The following is a 15,017-nucleotide window of genomic DNA, read 5'->3' on the forward strand; positions in this document are numbered from 1 at the left end:
GAACTCAAGGCTATTTTATCATTAATCTAACACATATTGGACCATCAACTTCTAGCAGAATGTGTCTGTTATTGACTTCTCCTTTTGTACCCTGGAGAGAGGATTATCTAGCAGCAGTAGAGCTCTGGAAAAAAAAATAATGCATCTGGAGATCTGGGTTCATCAAATTGCAGTGCAATAACCAACTCCAGCAAGCAGTATCCAGTTTCCAGTCTTGGTAATGAACTAGAGAAACTGGAAGACATGGAGCATGACTTCACAATCTTGTGAAACTCCACATTACATACCAAATGCTGATGAACAACAAAACTGGTGACAATTTTCCACTGTCCCTGTCATACTGTCTACTTTTTATCAACAGCCCACCAAACTAACTTCAAAGGAATTAGCTCTTGGTTTGTCTGGAAAACCTCAAGTCTGCCAGGTTGATTTGATGATGTTCTCTGCTGTGGTGGCACCACACACAAGAACAGACAATAGCAATTGCTCTGTGTCAGGGCTGGTAAATCCTTCCCATGTGTAGGCTTGCTCTTAACCCATAGCTGCAAGTGGTAGTGATCTCCTCCTCTACGATCACCACTGTGATACTTAAATGGGCTGCATGTAATCTGAATGGGAGTGAAGAATTCACAATGGGATCTAAAAAGTCTAAATTTCCAAGAGGCTTCAGCAAGAACTTCATTCTTCTGTTCTGGAACATTCTTTTATTATGGTAATCCATTTAAAAATCCTTCATAAGAAAGGCATTATTGCAGTCAGTCCTGGTTTGGGGATATATATCAAAATCAGTTTCCCTAATAAGGTTGCCTGCCATTTGTTCCAAGCTTACAATGCCCAATAAACTATTTAACCCAAAACAAAGAGAAACTGAATCCTAATAAACCTTTAAAGAAGTCAAAGGATTTCTGCCTGCCCCACATCCCAAGTTAATTAGGTAGCTCTCAAAAAATCAAGTAGAATCAAATGAATGCAGGTTGTACATTATTTGTCCTCCAGTCTTGCAGATATACAGTAACAGCTGATCAAAGATGTCACAATGAGAACACTTTGATAAGAAGGTTTCATCAGCAATGTGCTAGAAAGCCTCAGTATTTCCAACAAGGAGTGCCAGGCAAAGCCTGAATAAGAGTCAGCAATATCTGTGTTATTTTCTCTAGTCATTGAAGAAAAAGAGGACATTAAGCAAGTTTCTCCATTCAGCCTTAATAGACTCAGTTTTCCTATTAAATTTCTGTCTCATGAAGACAGACAGAAACTCAGTTTTCTCTGATACTAAAGACTCCATACACCTATGTGGTAAAAAAAAAAAAAAAAAATCCCATTTTCCTTCCTTCACCATGAAAGAAAATACAGTTTAGTGATTTCTAGGCTGAGAATCGTAAGGTCTGTGTCAAACGAGAGCATATATTTAATGCTTGCTTAATTTTCTTTTTGACCTAATGCTGTTGGAAAGGTTTTTAATGGTTAAGATGATGCCTGAGCAGACCTGGTTACTTCTGAAGAAATATATGTAATAAGAGAGAGTCTTTGGAAAAAGGGCTTCTAGGAAAAGTAATCAGATTTCTCTCCAGCAATACAAGATTAAACTTTGCTTGCAATTGCTGAGGTTTCTTGTATTGTCAAATCAAGATAGGTGTAGAAAGTAAAAAAAAAAAAAACACTACAAGGAATCCAATAAATGCCTTGCCTCAAGACACTAATAGCTGAGTTAAAAGCCAAAAGAAGGGAGAGTTCCAGATAGACGAACAAGGAGAACATAAGGAAGCTCAGAGAATATTTGATGGAAATGCACCTTGATGAAAATGCAACGCCTTTGATGAAAATGCAACTTCTGCAACAATTATTATTATATGCTGCTCTTAGCCAAGCAACTGCACTGCAAAGAGCAAAGATCTGTAGATTACCTACAGGAAAACATCTCCTGCCTGCAAACACACCAGGGATGCTTCAGTACACTAGTTCAACCCAACCTGGAAAGTGTACCACTGACCTCAGCTGTGAGCTCATAAAGGCAGGGAAGACTGGGAAGATCATGAGCATAATTTAAGAATCATTCAGGTTAAGCTGATAAGCAGAGTTCATGGCAGTCTAATTATTATGGGAAAATACACAGCAAATTTTAATTTCTACCAAGAGATCAATTCTGAAATGCCAGAGACAGCAGACAGGACTCCAAGAATGCTCAGGACACTTAAAATAGCAGAATGGACTTCAAGTAACTGTTCTGTCTACATGAGCTTTTTAGGCATTTCTCAAAAATGACTGTATTCCATGAATCCAGAATTCATTTTTCTATGACGGACATCAGAACAAGAAAAAGCTGCTTGCCTGAAGATGTCAAAACAAGTTTTAAGTAAGGATGCAAATGTCTAGAACTTGCGTGTTACACATAGGTGAGATACAGGCCTGAAGGTTCCTTATCACACTCTAATGTGTTGATGGTATCAGCAGTGTTTTGGGTGTTTTCATCTGAGATTCACAGGGAATAAAAGGTAAAGTGAAAGAACCATCTGAATGCCACTCTCTACAAGAACTCATGATATTTTACATTCAGCACACTGCCTTTCTGGTTTCACCCCCTTTTTTTAAAAGGGGGGATTTTTTTTTTAATCAACATTTTGATCCCACCTGGCTGCTTAAATACAATAAACTTCCCATTGGAAGGGGAGGGAGCATTTTATTTTGTCATCTTCATTAGCCTGACCTTCTTGTTTGTAGCAGCTTCTGCCTCTATATGACTTAAGACTTTCAGAAACAGAAAGAAACTTTGTATACAGCAAACACAGCAAAGCTTGGAAACACTGAGCCACGCTTAATTTTCTAGCAAAATTCTAAACGACATGATTCTAAACAAATTAAATAGAAATAACAGGAATACACAAGGCACAATGGAAATGGTCCCAGACAAATGATCATGGTATCTCATCCGTGAGAAAAAACCTAATCAGTGTCACACTTTATCTGTAGAAAACAAGAAAAAATTAATCACAAGAGAATCTCTAATTATTGAAGAAGCAATCATTGCACAGCAGTATGGACATACGCTATGAAATACCACCCCAAGTATAGCCACACATTCCAGACTAGTTAGGAATCTCTGATTTTGAACCTTTGTAAAAGCACATGAATATACAGTGTCACTATGACATATATGACTTAAAAACAACTATCAAATTAAGTTAAAAAAGACCACAACAGGAGAATAGGGACCAATTTTTTCTTTTATATTCCAAACTTAAAAACCAGAGTTATTTTTATAAAAGGAGAAAGTTGAAAAACTTCTGAAAAAATTATTTTTTACTTGGTGACTCCCACTTAAACAAAGACTAACAACAGCTAACTATTAAGAATATCAAAATGTTTTCAAAAGGGCTGACACTGAAGAAGCCATTAGGGAATCACCAAGAGTAAGACTTCTGGGTAAAAAAGGGGGAAAAAAAGGAAAGAAAACATTTTTCTCAACACAGAAGCTAGCTGTATCTTACCCATCAATCTAATACACTATGAGAAACAAAGAAAACTCTCTTGGTTGGGTTCAGCTCATGCTGAACTATCAGCTGCATTTGTCCCCACCACATGTGTGTAGAGCTCTGCCTCTTCCAGTGGCTGAAGCTTGGTGACAACTCAGCATTGTCACCAAACCCTACAAACAGAGAACGTGCACTACAGTACGAAGTCCCAGGGCCACACTAGTATAATAATCATAACGCAACACAATCAAGAATAGGGATTGATTTCTTCACCATATAAAAACTGAGACTTTATGTTACAATATTTTCTTAATCTCAGACTATTAATTTTTTCTTGGGTTTTCTGCACTCAGGTAATTCATGCAACAGATCTGTACATGGAATGTTAGTATAGTTTAACGAATTACCAACACTTCTCACCAGCCAAGGTATGACAGGCACAAATGAAAACCACAAAAGATTTCCATGTGCTGTAGAACAGCAGTTTCTCTGATATTTATGATTTTTAAAAATCGTTTAATGTGGAGAAAAGTGATATAATGCCTTCTGTGTTTAAAGCAGCAAAAGGTATGAGGACAGAGGATCCTCCAATTGCTGGATGCCAGTTAAACCATAACGAAAAAAACTTTCAAACTAACTGTTGTGTTCTAAGCATTAGGATTACTTAGAAACAATTACATGCCCTCTGAGAAGTAAATGCTTATTCCCATTCCATGAAGATCTGACCCCACCTCTAAAGACACTCTGAATAAAGCTCACCAGCATCATACAAAGCTGTGACAGCAGTACTCAGTGCACCAGCAACAAAGGAACATGACCAAAGACCATTTTCTGAAAACCTGCATGAGTTGTTCTTTCATGCAACTGAAGCATAAAGTAATATATTGACCAAATATGTGGATGTTAGCCATTTTTTAACAAGAATACATAAAATTCTCTTGAGCAAGAACTGTGATACACTAGCTCCTTACAGAGACTCTTGTAGCCTAGAAGTTTTTGCACACAGCAAAGTTTTGAATAAGCTGTTCTAAATACTAGCCAAAGAAAAAAAATATTACCTAGTTGGAAGTACATACATAACATAACATAACATTTAAGCAAGTCTGAACAGACTTTTTCCTCTTAACAGTTTTGCCTTCACTGTTAGTTTGGCCTTCTTTGTATATCAAAAGTAAGAACTGGTGAAAAAGAACTTTGCTAACGACCTGCCCTTTCTACACCGGTGTTCAGAAACAGATACAGCTGATAAAACAAAGCAGCACTGAAAGGTTTCTTTTGTAATAAGGTGATTTAAAACCAAGTATCAAAATAGTCAGAAGAGGAAAACAAGGTTCTAAGTGCCTTTTGAGTAAGTAGGTCATGGCCTTTTTTAACAGAAGAAAATAGCATGGCAGTGCTTCAAGACCAAAACATCAGTTAAACAAGGAATCACCTGAGATTATAGCAGCATTTCATCTTCAAAAAAAGAATTCTTAGCTGGTATCTCAGAGAATTTTTGCAAGTCAAAACAAGGGACCATGAACAAAAGCAGAAAAGAGACTGCACTCCTGCAACTCTTCCTATTCCCCTCATGAAGGTGAGCAAATGAACAGAGAAAAAGTACTGTGTACCTCATGTGGAGAAAGGCTTCCTACATCTTCCCTTCAAGACACCATACATAAGACATTTGCCTCCTTTAGAAGAAAGGAGACAAACCAAATGTGCAGCTCTTAACAGACAAGTCTTGCTGAGGAAAGGTAAGCCAACAGAAAAAAAAAACCAGGTCGCTCTAACACTTCTCTAGCATCAAGACTAAGAAGTACTGAAGAGGCAGCACAGACAACTGTTTCCAAGGATGCCTGAGACAACCTTTTTCTAACCAGAAATGCTGTTAACCTATGTAGGCAGGACAGAAGGGATTCTTGACTACAAATTAAAAAGCCATATCCTACAGAAACTTAATCTTCTATTAAGAAGGGCATCTGAGCTTTCACTCAGACCACACCCCAAGAGAAGTCATAAAGCACATACCCCGAAGTTTTATATTAGTATTTTCACTTCATCTCCTTTTAACTCTCTGAACAACTTTTTTTTGTGCACCTATTTAAACAGGTCCTTCAGTTAACATTTCTTGAACTTTGCTCCATTCTGTGCTCCATCATAAAGAAGTAAAATCTATATCATAAAAAAGAAAAATGGAAGTTCACAGAGTAATTGCCCAAAAGTCAATTCACATTAGGTTTTGAATTTAAAAGTCTTAAAGCTGCCTTCACCACATACCATTCTGTAAATAAGTTCTGTATTACAGTGCCAAATACTCTCATACTGCTAAAGTTAGGTGGCCTATCATTATTACTTTGACCTATCACTGTTCCTTGAATTTGGATATTTACTTTAGAGCTATACAACATATTCTCATTTGACCTGTAAAACAAGTAACTGCACTGAACCACAGTAGATGACAGAATCATACAAAATATATTAGTCGAGAATTTTGAAAATAAACCATGACACCTGATTTTCCAAGGGTTTTTGAATGAACATCAATGGCCTAGTATTAGGAAGAAAGGGATACTAAGTTAGACTCAAAAATATACTTTTTAGCTGCATCTGTAAAAGGTAAGTCTGGAAAAAAAATCACCCAACATCCATACTAGCACTGTTTATACCACCAAAGTGTGTATATCATAGCAATATAGTATTTGTTCGCATACTAATTTTTGCAGGATACATTTTGTTAAGTATTTCTTCTATCAGCTCTGCCTTCCTTTATATCTTTGGTATCATTTAATCTCTTTTTGATATGGAATGTTTCAGTTGCATACACTGGCAGTTTTTCCCAGTTTTCCCCACCATGTGCTTTGACCTGTTATCTTTCTCCTTCCATTTCTATTTCACCACCTCCTCACTAAGAGCTTCTTACCTCATACACAGTGTTTTTCTTTACTATCTTACCATTCCCCAGGTTACCACACTCCTGACTCTGCAACTAGAATTTCATCAAGACTTCCTAGTATAAGGAAAACCAAGAGCATCAAATCTGCTTCTTTTAGCTGAAGTGAGTGTAAAAAGAAAGTGCAGCTCACACCCTTTGATCAGACCAAAAATAAAGATCAGACAAATGGCACCTTTTGTCTGAGTGTTCTGTGCCTCTGGTTTCAGCTTCATTTCCATACGAATAGTTACAGTGCCTGATTGTACTATACATGCAACCTAAAGCATGCAGAGAAGGAAGAGTCTATGGCTACTTGAAGCAGGATGATACAGCAACCATAAATCCTCAGCATCTTTTACACAATTTCCTCTTCGTACTGGAGGAAGAGCTCAGACCTACCATTTCAAACGTAGTGCTTTATACAGACATAGTAATTACTGCCCATAAAAATTCCAACACCAAAACTATCATTACACAAATTAAATTTGATATTAGGGGATGCATTAATTCCTACAAAACATCCACATCTCTGAAGTTGCTATCAAAATGAGCCACCACAGTTTTAAAAACATGAAAAAATAAAGAAAATTTTAGTGGGCCAGATACAAAACTATGATAAATACTAGGAATTAAGGTTCACTAAACAGCCCTATTTGTGGCATTTAACATCTTACAGGAAAGCATAAAGGAGAAAAAAATTACCTTACTTCAGCTGGTGGATTTTGTGAGTAGGGATTTGCAGAGCATGCCAAAATCCTGACTACAGCTCCAGGATGATAGGTTTCCAGAATATGCACTGCAGTGGGATAAACTGGTTCTTCAAAAGCAAGTTCCACATAGTCTTGGCTACAGAAGGTGGACGGTGTCCTCTTGAAAGGCAGCCGAGCGCTTGGGCAACGATCCCACCAGGTCCCATAAGTTCGAAAGACAGCAGTCTGGGTGAAGTCACCAGAACTAGGGTACACGTTGGGAATACCTGCTAAATTCCACATGGTATACGACATGCTGTTTTCACTGCCATAGTGAGAGCTGAAATCCAACACTTCTTTGGCATACTGAACTATTTCAACATTGATAGGTAAGGCTCGGGTGTTCGATTCGATAGCCCTCCGACTGTTCATTTCTCCTCTTGTCGCTGTCCTAGCTCGGCGCCGAAGGCACATGTAGTAAAACATGCTCAGAACTGTTAACATGGGAAACACTGGTGACATCTAGATAGGACTTAGGAAGATGTAAAAAGTGAGGAGTCCTTTATAAGGTGCATTAACTGCCTGTGGTGTTTTGAAAAAGAGCTGATAAAACAGAATGAATAAACACAGATGAGCAGATACAGCATTCTTAGAAAGCAAATTGTCCACTTTAAAATATCCTCTTAAACAAAGTACTGCTACTAAAATATTACTAAATTATTGTACTTTATTGTAAGACAATTGTTTAGTTGGAAGCTACTAAGCATGGCTTCCCACTTACTTTTTACCTTACTTCCCCTTTATTTTTTGTTTAAAAAAAGAGAAGACTATGAAGAAATATTAGCCAAAACCAGCCCTCAAGCAACAAAAAAACTAATGGTCAAAATAAGCATTATCTTCAGAGATTTATTAAGAGAAAAAAAAATTGCACTGACTCAGGGAAATGAATTCAAGTATGAAATGAAATTTGGCTCTCGCTGTAAACAACTTTGAAAGCATATCTGAAGATACACCTTCCCATTGTGAAGATACAGCTTCTTAAAACCGTTGTAAATGGTTTTACTTTCTTAAAATAACATTGTAAATGGTTTTAAGAGTGAAAAGAATGAGCTTTCGGAGTGTTAATCTAAACCCAGTGGTTCCTCTATGAGAGTGCTAATTTGAAACAGAGTTACAAAAATACCGCCTTTACCTTTTGAAGTTGTCCATGACAGCACACACACTGACAGAAGGGTCACCAGCCTCCTGAAGGATGCTCCAAATTCACTAACAACATCATCTTCCTTTAAACCATGCAACAAACGAGGTCTTCAAAAGAGTCCTGGCATCAGAAGTCCCCACAGAAAGCATTTTAATTCTGAACAAGAGAAAATATTTTCACTAAAGTAACAAGTCAGTTAAACACAAAATGTACTAGACCTGCATACCTAAAAAACCCAAGACAAAATATACTATTAATTAAGGATATCTTTGTGTTTCACACAGCCTACACCAACACAAGTAAAACAATCAAATAAGCAGGTTTAACACTTAGAAAAAGCTAAATTAAAGCTAAGTTACTTTACTAAAGTTTTCTATTTACAACAGTGAAGAAACATTTATAGCTGAATGTTCTCTACAGGACACAGGAGGGCTGTATCATATTCCCTACTAATAAAGATCCTCTTACATATGCTTGTCCCATATTGAGCAGCTGCTCCATACCTGTGTGATGTAAACTGTGAGTTTTACCAACACACAACAAAATGTGGAGCATATTCTCCAATTTCCGCTGGCATTACAACACATTTGGGCTATGAATTCACATCCTCCAGCACCACAAACTGTTCCTGACAAAGTGGCCTTCTCATTAACTTGTCCATCAGCTTTACTAGGAGAGAATAAGGAGTAATGCCTGTAACCCGTCAGAGACCAAAACAGGGATGACTAAGAATGTCTCAAAATAGAATAAATGTTTCTTCAACCAGCCCGTGCTGGAGTTGCTGCTTAGTTTACCACAGGATACACACTGTGGTAATCTCTGAATCAACAGATGTGACCCTTCTATTGCAGAAGATACCTCAAGTAACAACTAACACAATGTCTCACACTTCTAGGCAGACAAACCACGTATTTAATGTTTGCAGTGGGTACAAGTGAGACCCTATTATAGCATTTTTGGAAGCATAAGCTTAAAGTAGGGTAACTAATTAAACAAATTTAAACTTTTTAAAGTCTCTACACAAATCCACAGTGTATGATTTTTGGGTCAGCCACTTGCTCCCATATTCACAAACACACATATGTACAAACAGCTCTCTTTCACCTCAACGTTTTCAGCAAGAAGGCACTTGTGGTAACAGATAAGGACAGGCTGCACTATTTGCCCCTCTTATCATGACAGAAAGAAAGTTTACTAATGAGGTGCTCAATTCTCACTTTCTTGCCTCTTCTATTATTGGCTTTTTGTTTAGTTTCACATGTTGATGCAGGTGAATTACTCCTGATACTCAGTGCAGAAGGGAATGCATAAGACAATATGCTGGATTTACTACCAGATCCCCTAGAATGCCAACAACCAGTAATGTCACATTTCCCCCAAACAACCTGAGCCACCTTTTAGAAAAGACACTGGTAAAAAACATAGCACAACCCTGAACCTCTCCTGAAAATAAAAAAAATTAAAAAATAAAAGAAACAACTCCAGTCTGAAAATCGTTATTTTATTTTTTCAAAGCAGAGATGCTACAAGATGTAAGTAAAGATTACAAATACATTCTCCTTCTGGATTTTTCCCTCTTAGAAAGAAGGATCTATTTAAAGAATATGCCAACAGACATTAAACTTCAACAAATGTACTGCTATCAAGCCCTGGAATCATGGGTAGATCAGCATATACACCACCTTCAAACTCAAAATTTTACTGATTAACATGATTTGAAGCCTGCTCCATGGAAATTATGGCTTTACAGATCTCAATTTTAAGAATCATTCAGCTGTGGTACTTCAAGATGAGGTGGGAATCACTTATCTCACGTATACAACCTACACAACTTCACATCTGCACTGCAAACTCCAGGTTTCCTCTGGCCACTGCAGCTCTTGTGGTGCTGCTGTAAAACCCAGCAGTGCTCCTTATCTAAGCATGTCCAAGACCAGCAAAACCATCCAGTGGTTCAGAGCTGTACATCAGGTAGCTGGCCAGTTTAAGCCAGGTCTAACAGAGGAAATAACCTGAAATCATGCTGAAGATTTTCCATTAGCAGTAATGTTAATTTGGGTCATTCCCCCTCTAGCAACTTGATGATTTCACAAAACCTGTAAAAATTTCATATCCTTTACACTGACACGATTTTGTCAATTTTGGCTGGCATTGGTCAACAGGGTCAAAAGTAAGTAAGCAGGCATAGAAAGCTTTCATGAAAACATATTAGTCTAAACAATACAAGTGGAGGCAAATTAGTTTTAAAGGGTTCAGAACAATATCGGATTTAGTAGTTTATTACAAGTAAGACAAAACAGAAAACTATTATAAAAGAAGGATTAAATAAGCGTTAGGACTACAATACAAATAGGAATTCTTCTTCTGGCATTTAAAAAGAATTGTGTGGAGTTAAAAGACGAATGAAAAATTGCTCCAGAGGTTAAAGGATAATAAGCTAGTGCAAGAATTACATTAAATACAGATCAGTAGGGCCAGATGATACAAAGAGATTTTTTCAGGAACTACCAGAAGTCAAGCTGATTTCTAATTAAGAGGATTTAACTTTGCAAAAAAAATTAAAACTGCAGACTCAGGTCTATGCAAAGCATCGAGATAAACAGGTCTGGAGTTCATGTACATAAGTTTATGTCAAAAAGTCCCCCCTCCTTCAAACTGCTTGATTATTTTTAAAAGATCCACTTAGGCCGGTGCAACTATGCCTTTCAATCTCTGGCTGTGTCTTTGGCCTGTTGTATATTATTAATTTTTTTTTGTACAGGCATAATTATGCCAAAATAAAGTCTAATAAAGGTTTCTTATAAGTGTGTCTTTTTATCCTCCTCCCAAGCAGCAGCCTTCTACATCTTTTCTTTCTTTCATATCATGATTTTTTCTGTCTATGCCATTAAATGGACTGAAATTGTGCTATTAAATACCAGAACCTTCAGCAGCCGCCAGAGACTAGCACAGAAGGTACCAACAATTCGGTTAGAAACAAAAAACAATATGCTATGAACACACAGTGACATTGTGAGCTATTATCCTGTGCCTACGTGTCCATCTTGCATTTGAGGCTGGATCCAATTCCCAGCCTCTCTCTGGGGCTGCATGAGCCCTGTCCTCGCATCCCGTGCACCACGCAGCCCATCCCTCTCTGCTTCACAGCCACCTTTCCAGCCGGCACTGCTGGAGAGCCAGACAGATGAGCCTTGGGGCTTGCCCAGCCAGACATGAAACACTCCTGCAAGCAAGTGTAGTTTTCAGTCTGTTCTTCTCCCCAAACCAACACATGAAGTCAGTGCTGGCTTGAGGGGGGAGAAAGAGTGCACAGGCCCCAAGTCAGACCGGCTCAGAGGGCTACCAAAACGTTATCTCTACTTTTACAAGTTAGACAAAACTCCAGGAAACCACCTGGGACTAGACCTGGAATAAAATTTTTTTAAGAGATATTTTCTTTCAAAATACATTAGAGTCCATCATATTATTTACAGTATCTCCTACCCAGACTATTATTTAATTGACTATTTCAATTATATGGGCAAACTCCCTTTCTCTATTCCAAATAACCCTTCTTCTCTTTGTGCTATACATACAGAAAGGCTTCTAAGACTGAAATTCACTATTTCCTTCTTCCAAGCACAGCAAACCTCGATAAAGTAAAATGTCTTACAGTTTCTGTAGAGATTTCAAGGGAAAACACACTAATTAAGTTAAAGCATTCAAAAGCACTAGATCTCTTCAGTCTATTTTGCCTCTTTTTACAAGGAGTTTTTGTACACAAATCTATTTTCCAGCTTTGAAGCAACCCATCCAATTAATGATTATTGTACTTGAAAAAACAGCATGAAGCTGAGTCAGGGCAGGTTTAAGCTGGATATGAGGAAAATGTTTTTCACCCAGAGGGTGGTTGGGCACTGGAACAGGCTCCCCAGAGAGGTGGTGACAGCACCAATCCTGTCTGAGTTCAAGAAGCATTTGCACAATGCTCTCAGGCACATGGTGTGATTGTTGAAGTGTCCTGTGCAGGGCCAGGAGTTGGATCGTATGATCCCGAAGGGTCCCTTCCAACTCAGGATATTCTATGATTCTATTTATTCATTTTGGTTGTTTTGGCAAATGCAACTCCTCAATAATCACAATTTTATCCCATACAAGCAGAAACAGGACAGAGTTATTCACCAACCAGACTGCTGAGAAAAGGTGGGAAATACACAGAAAAATACTTGAGATTTCAAGGGGCTGTGAAATGAAGGATGTGTGTGAAAACATAACAAGTAACAGATACTAGATTTAGAAAAAAAAAAAAAAAAAGAAATATGGCACATTTCATCCTTGAGCCATCCCTGGAAAAGCACATGATAGGCAAGAGTTTGTACTATTTCAAGAGAAGCAAATGTTGTACATGCAAGTCATGCATTCACCAGGTTTGATTTTTAAAGCCAGTGAAGTAATAATTCCTGTTTACACCAGCTTGGCTAATCTCACATTTGGGAGCACTGAGCAGGGTTTTCTTTCATTTGACTATAAAAGAAACAGAAACATTGACAAATTACAAAGAACGTATAAATGACAAAAACAATGGATTGTCCTATCTCTCAAGAAAGATTAATGCAATTTAATATGTGTGTCTTAGATAAAAGATGGTAAATGGGAAACCTCTTAATTATCTTCGTACATGAATGCACAGAGGGAATACTGGATCCTTACATTACAGTCTAAAACAGAGTACTTTTACCACAGGTTAGCAACTCTTGCTGTTAATTACCTAGATTATACCAACATCTACACTCAACTTGTTGAAACTAGAAACTACTATTAATTAGAAATTAATAAGATCTTACAGTATACTTTAAACTCAGACCTCATTTGCTGTCCTTCTTCCCATAATATATTCTGGCACTAAAATGAGTCATTTTATACATTTCTAACTTATAATTTTACTGTTTGAAAAAAAATTGGCATATATGGCAATTTTATCTATCTAAAATCTTGTGTTGCCTTCATGAGCACCAAAACATGCAAAATCCAAGAATTTCAGACTACTTCACTGACTGCCTTCCTGCCAGGACCAGACTCATCATGTGGTTTACCATTGAGATATAATGGAGACAAAAGTTACTTTGGCATCTATTACACATTCCAAGTGGCTACCCTGTCTTATGGAGGCAGCTTTCCCAGACAAAAGAAATTGTTTCTCAACATGGGTAAATCATCAGGTAGCCCATTCTACTCAAAGTCTGAAGTTACCAGCACTAAACCACTTCATTCTGACCAACTACTCTTCCAGCTGTGGTGAAACTCTCCTCTTCATGTCAAAAATAATTTTTTTAATTCACCATACTACTTTTAAAAAGGAATTTGCATGCATTTGTCTTACTTGTCTTTTCACTTTTCTCTTGAGATATCATACTGCCTCTCCATGCAGGCATACTCTGTATAGCATTTACTTGCTGGTCAGCTGCTTCCTCACTGCACTGATCACAGCTACTAGGCCATGTAGTTGTTACTGTCCACTGTCACAGAATCACTGAATCAACTGGGTTGGAAAAGGCCTCTGAGATAATCAAGTCCAACCTAGGACCTAAAACCACCATGTCATCTAGACCATGGCACTAAGTGCCATGTTTCCTTAAACACCTCCAAGGACAGTGACTCCATCACCTCCCTGGGCAGTCCATTCCAATATCTAATCACCCCTTCTGTGAAGAAATTCTTCCTCATGGCCAACCTAAATATTCCCTGGCACAACTTAAGACTGTGTTCTCTCGTCCTAATCATGCCCATTCACATCCAACCGATGTCCATTTGTCGGACTACACTGGTAGCAAATAACAATCCACAAGAAGTGAAGCACCCCAAAGTACACACCCAAAAAACAAAAATAAAATAAAATAAAATAAAATAAAATAAAATCGCTAGTTCAACTCCTATCCTGCTTTCTGTTGTGTTGTGATCGGGCAACTGGGTGAAGCCGTGTAAGTGTGTAACACCGCAGGGACCGAGCAGCGGCGGAGGACCCGCAGGAGACAGGAGCACAACCCGTGCCCAGCCGGGCCCGCTTTGTCTGGTCCCAGCACTGTTTCCCCTCCCTGCTCCATCCAATCCCTACCACTTCCCACTCCCTGGGCGCCCGCGCTCTCTACCGACAGGGGCAGTTCCCCTCCCCGGGGGCAGTTCCCGCCGAGGCCCAGGGGCAGCGGCGAGCAGAGACAGGTAGGACTGCCCAGCGCCGCCGCTGCCTTCCGCGTCCCTTCCCCGACAGCACCACCAGCCCAGCCGGGCCCGGCCCGGCCCCGCAGCCTTCCACGGACGGGCGGGCGGGCGAGGAGCGCACACCCGCGGCCGCCCGCACCGGCCGCCCAGGGCCGGCCCCGCACCGGGGCTGCTTCAGGGCCCGGCGCTGCGGCCCCCCCCGCGCCCGCCCGGCGCCGCCGCCGCCGCCGGAGCCGCCACCCTACCCCGTCCGGAGGGCGGAGCCGCCCGGGCCGCCGGAGCCGCCGCCGCGCCGGGCGCCGCCGGAAGCGCCGCGCACGGAGGGCGGCGGGGGCGGGAACCGGGGGAAGCGGCGCGGCGGGGGCGGGGCCGCCGGCTGCGCCTGCCCGAGCCCCGGCGCGGGGCGGGCCCGGCCGGTTTGTTGTGGGATAGCAGAACCATGGAATTATACGGGTGGGAAGGGCCCTTAAAGATCATCTAGCCCCGACCCCACTGCCATGGGTAGGCAAGTTGCATAAAGCTCCATCCAACCTGGCCTTGAACAATGG

General features: G+C 39.8%; 1 protein-coding gene across 2 annotated transcripts in view; it reads right to left on the reverse strand.

Moving 5' to 3' along the window:
* The window catches only part of FBXL4 (F-box and leucine rich repeat protein 4), a 67,240-nt gene extending 52,448 nt beyond the window's left edge, over window positions 1-14,792 (reverse strand). The window contains exons 1-3 of one of the 2 annotated variants that reach the window (XM_032105121.1): window positions 14,715-14,792; window positions 8,266-8,430; window positions 7,087-7,676 (exon numbers count right to left, since the gene is read on the reverse strand). In XM_032105121.1, the coding sequence (XP_031961012.1) occupies window positions 7,087-7,595 (509 nt within the window). In that variant the 5' untranslated portion in view covers window positions 7,596-7,676; window positions 8,266-8,430; window positions 14,715-14,792. Of the gene's footprint in view, window positions 1-7,086; window positions 7,677-8,265; window positions 8,431-13,633; window positions 13,925-14,714 lie in introns of those variants that run through there. The other variant, XM_032105122.1, reaches the window with a different exon arrangement.
* Between the last annotated feature and the right edge of the window lie 225 nt (window positions 14,793-15,017).

This window comes from Corvus moneduloides, chromosome 3 (assembly GCF_009650955.1).
Source record: "Corvus moneduloides isolate bCorMon1 chromosome 3, bCorMon1.pri, whole genome shotgun sequence".
In the NCBI taxonomy this organism is placed as follows: Eukaryota; Metazoa; Chordata; class Aves; order Passeriformes; family Corvidae; genus Corvus; species Corvus moneduloides.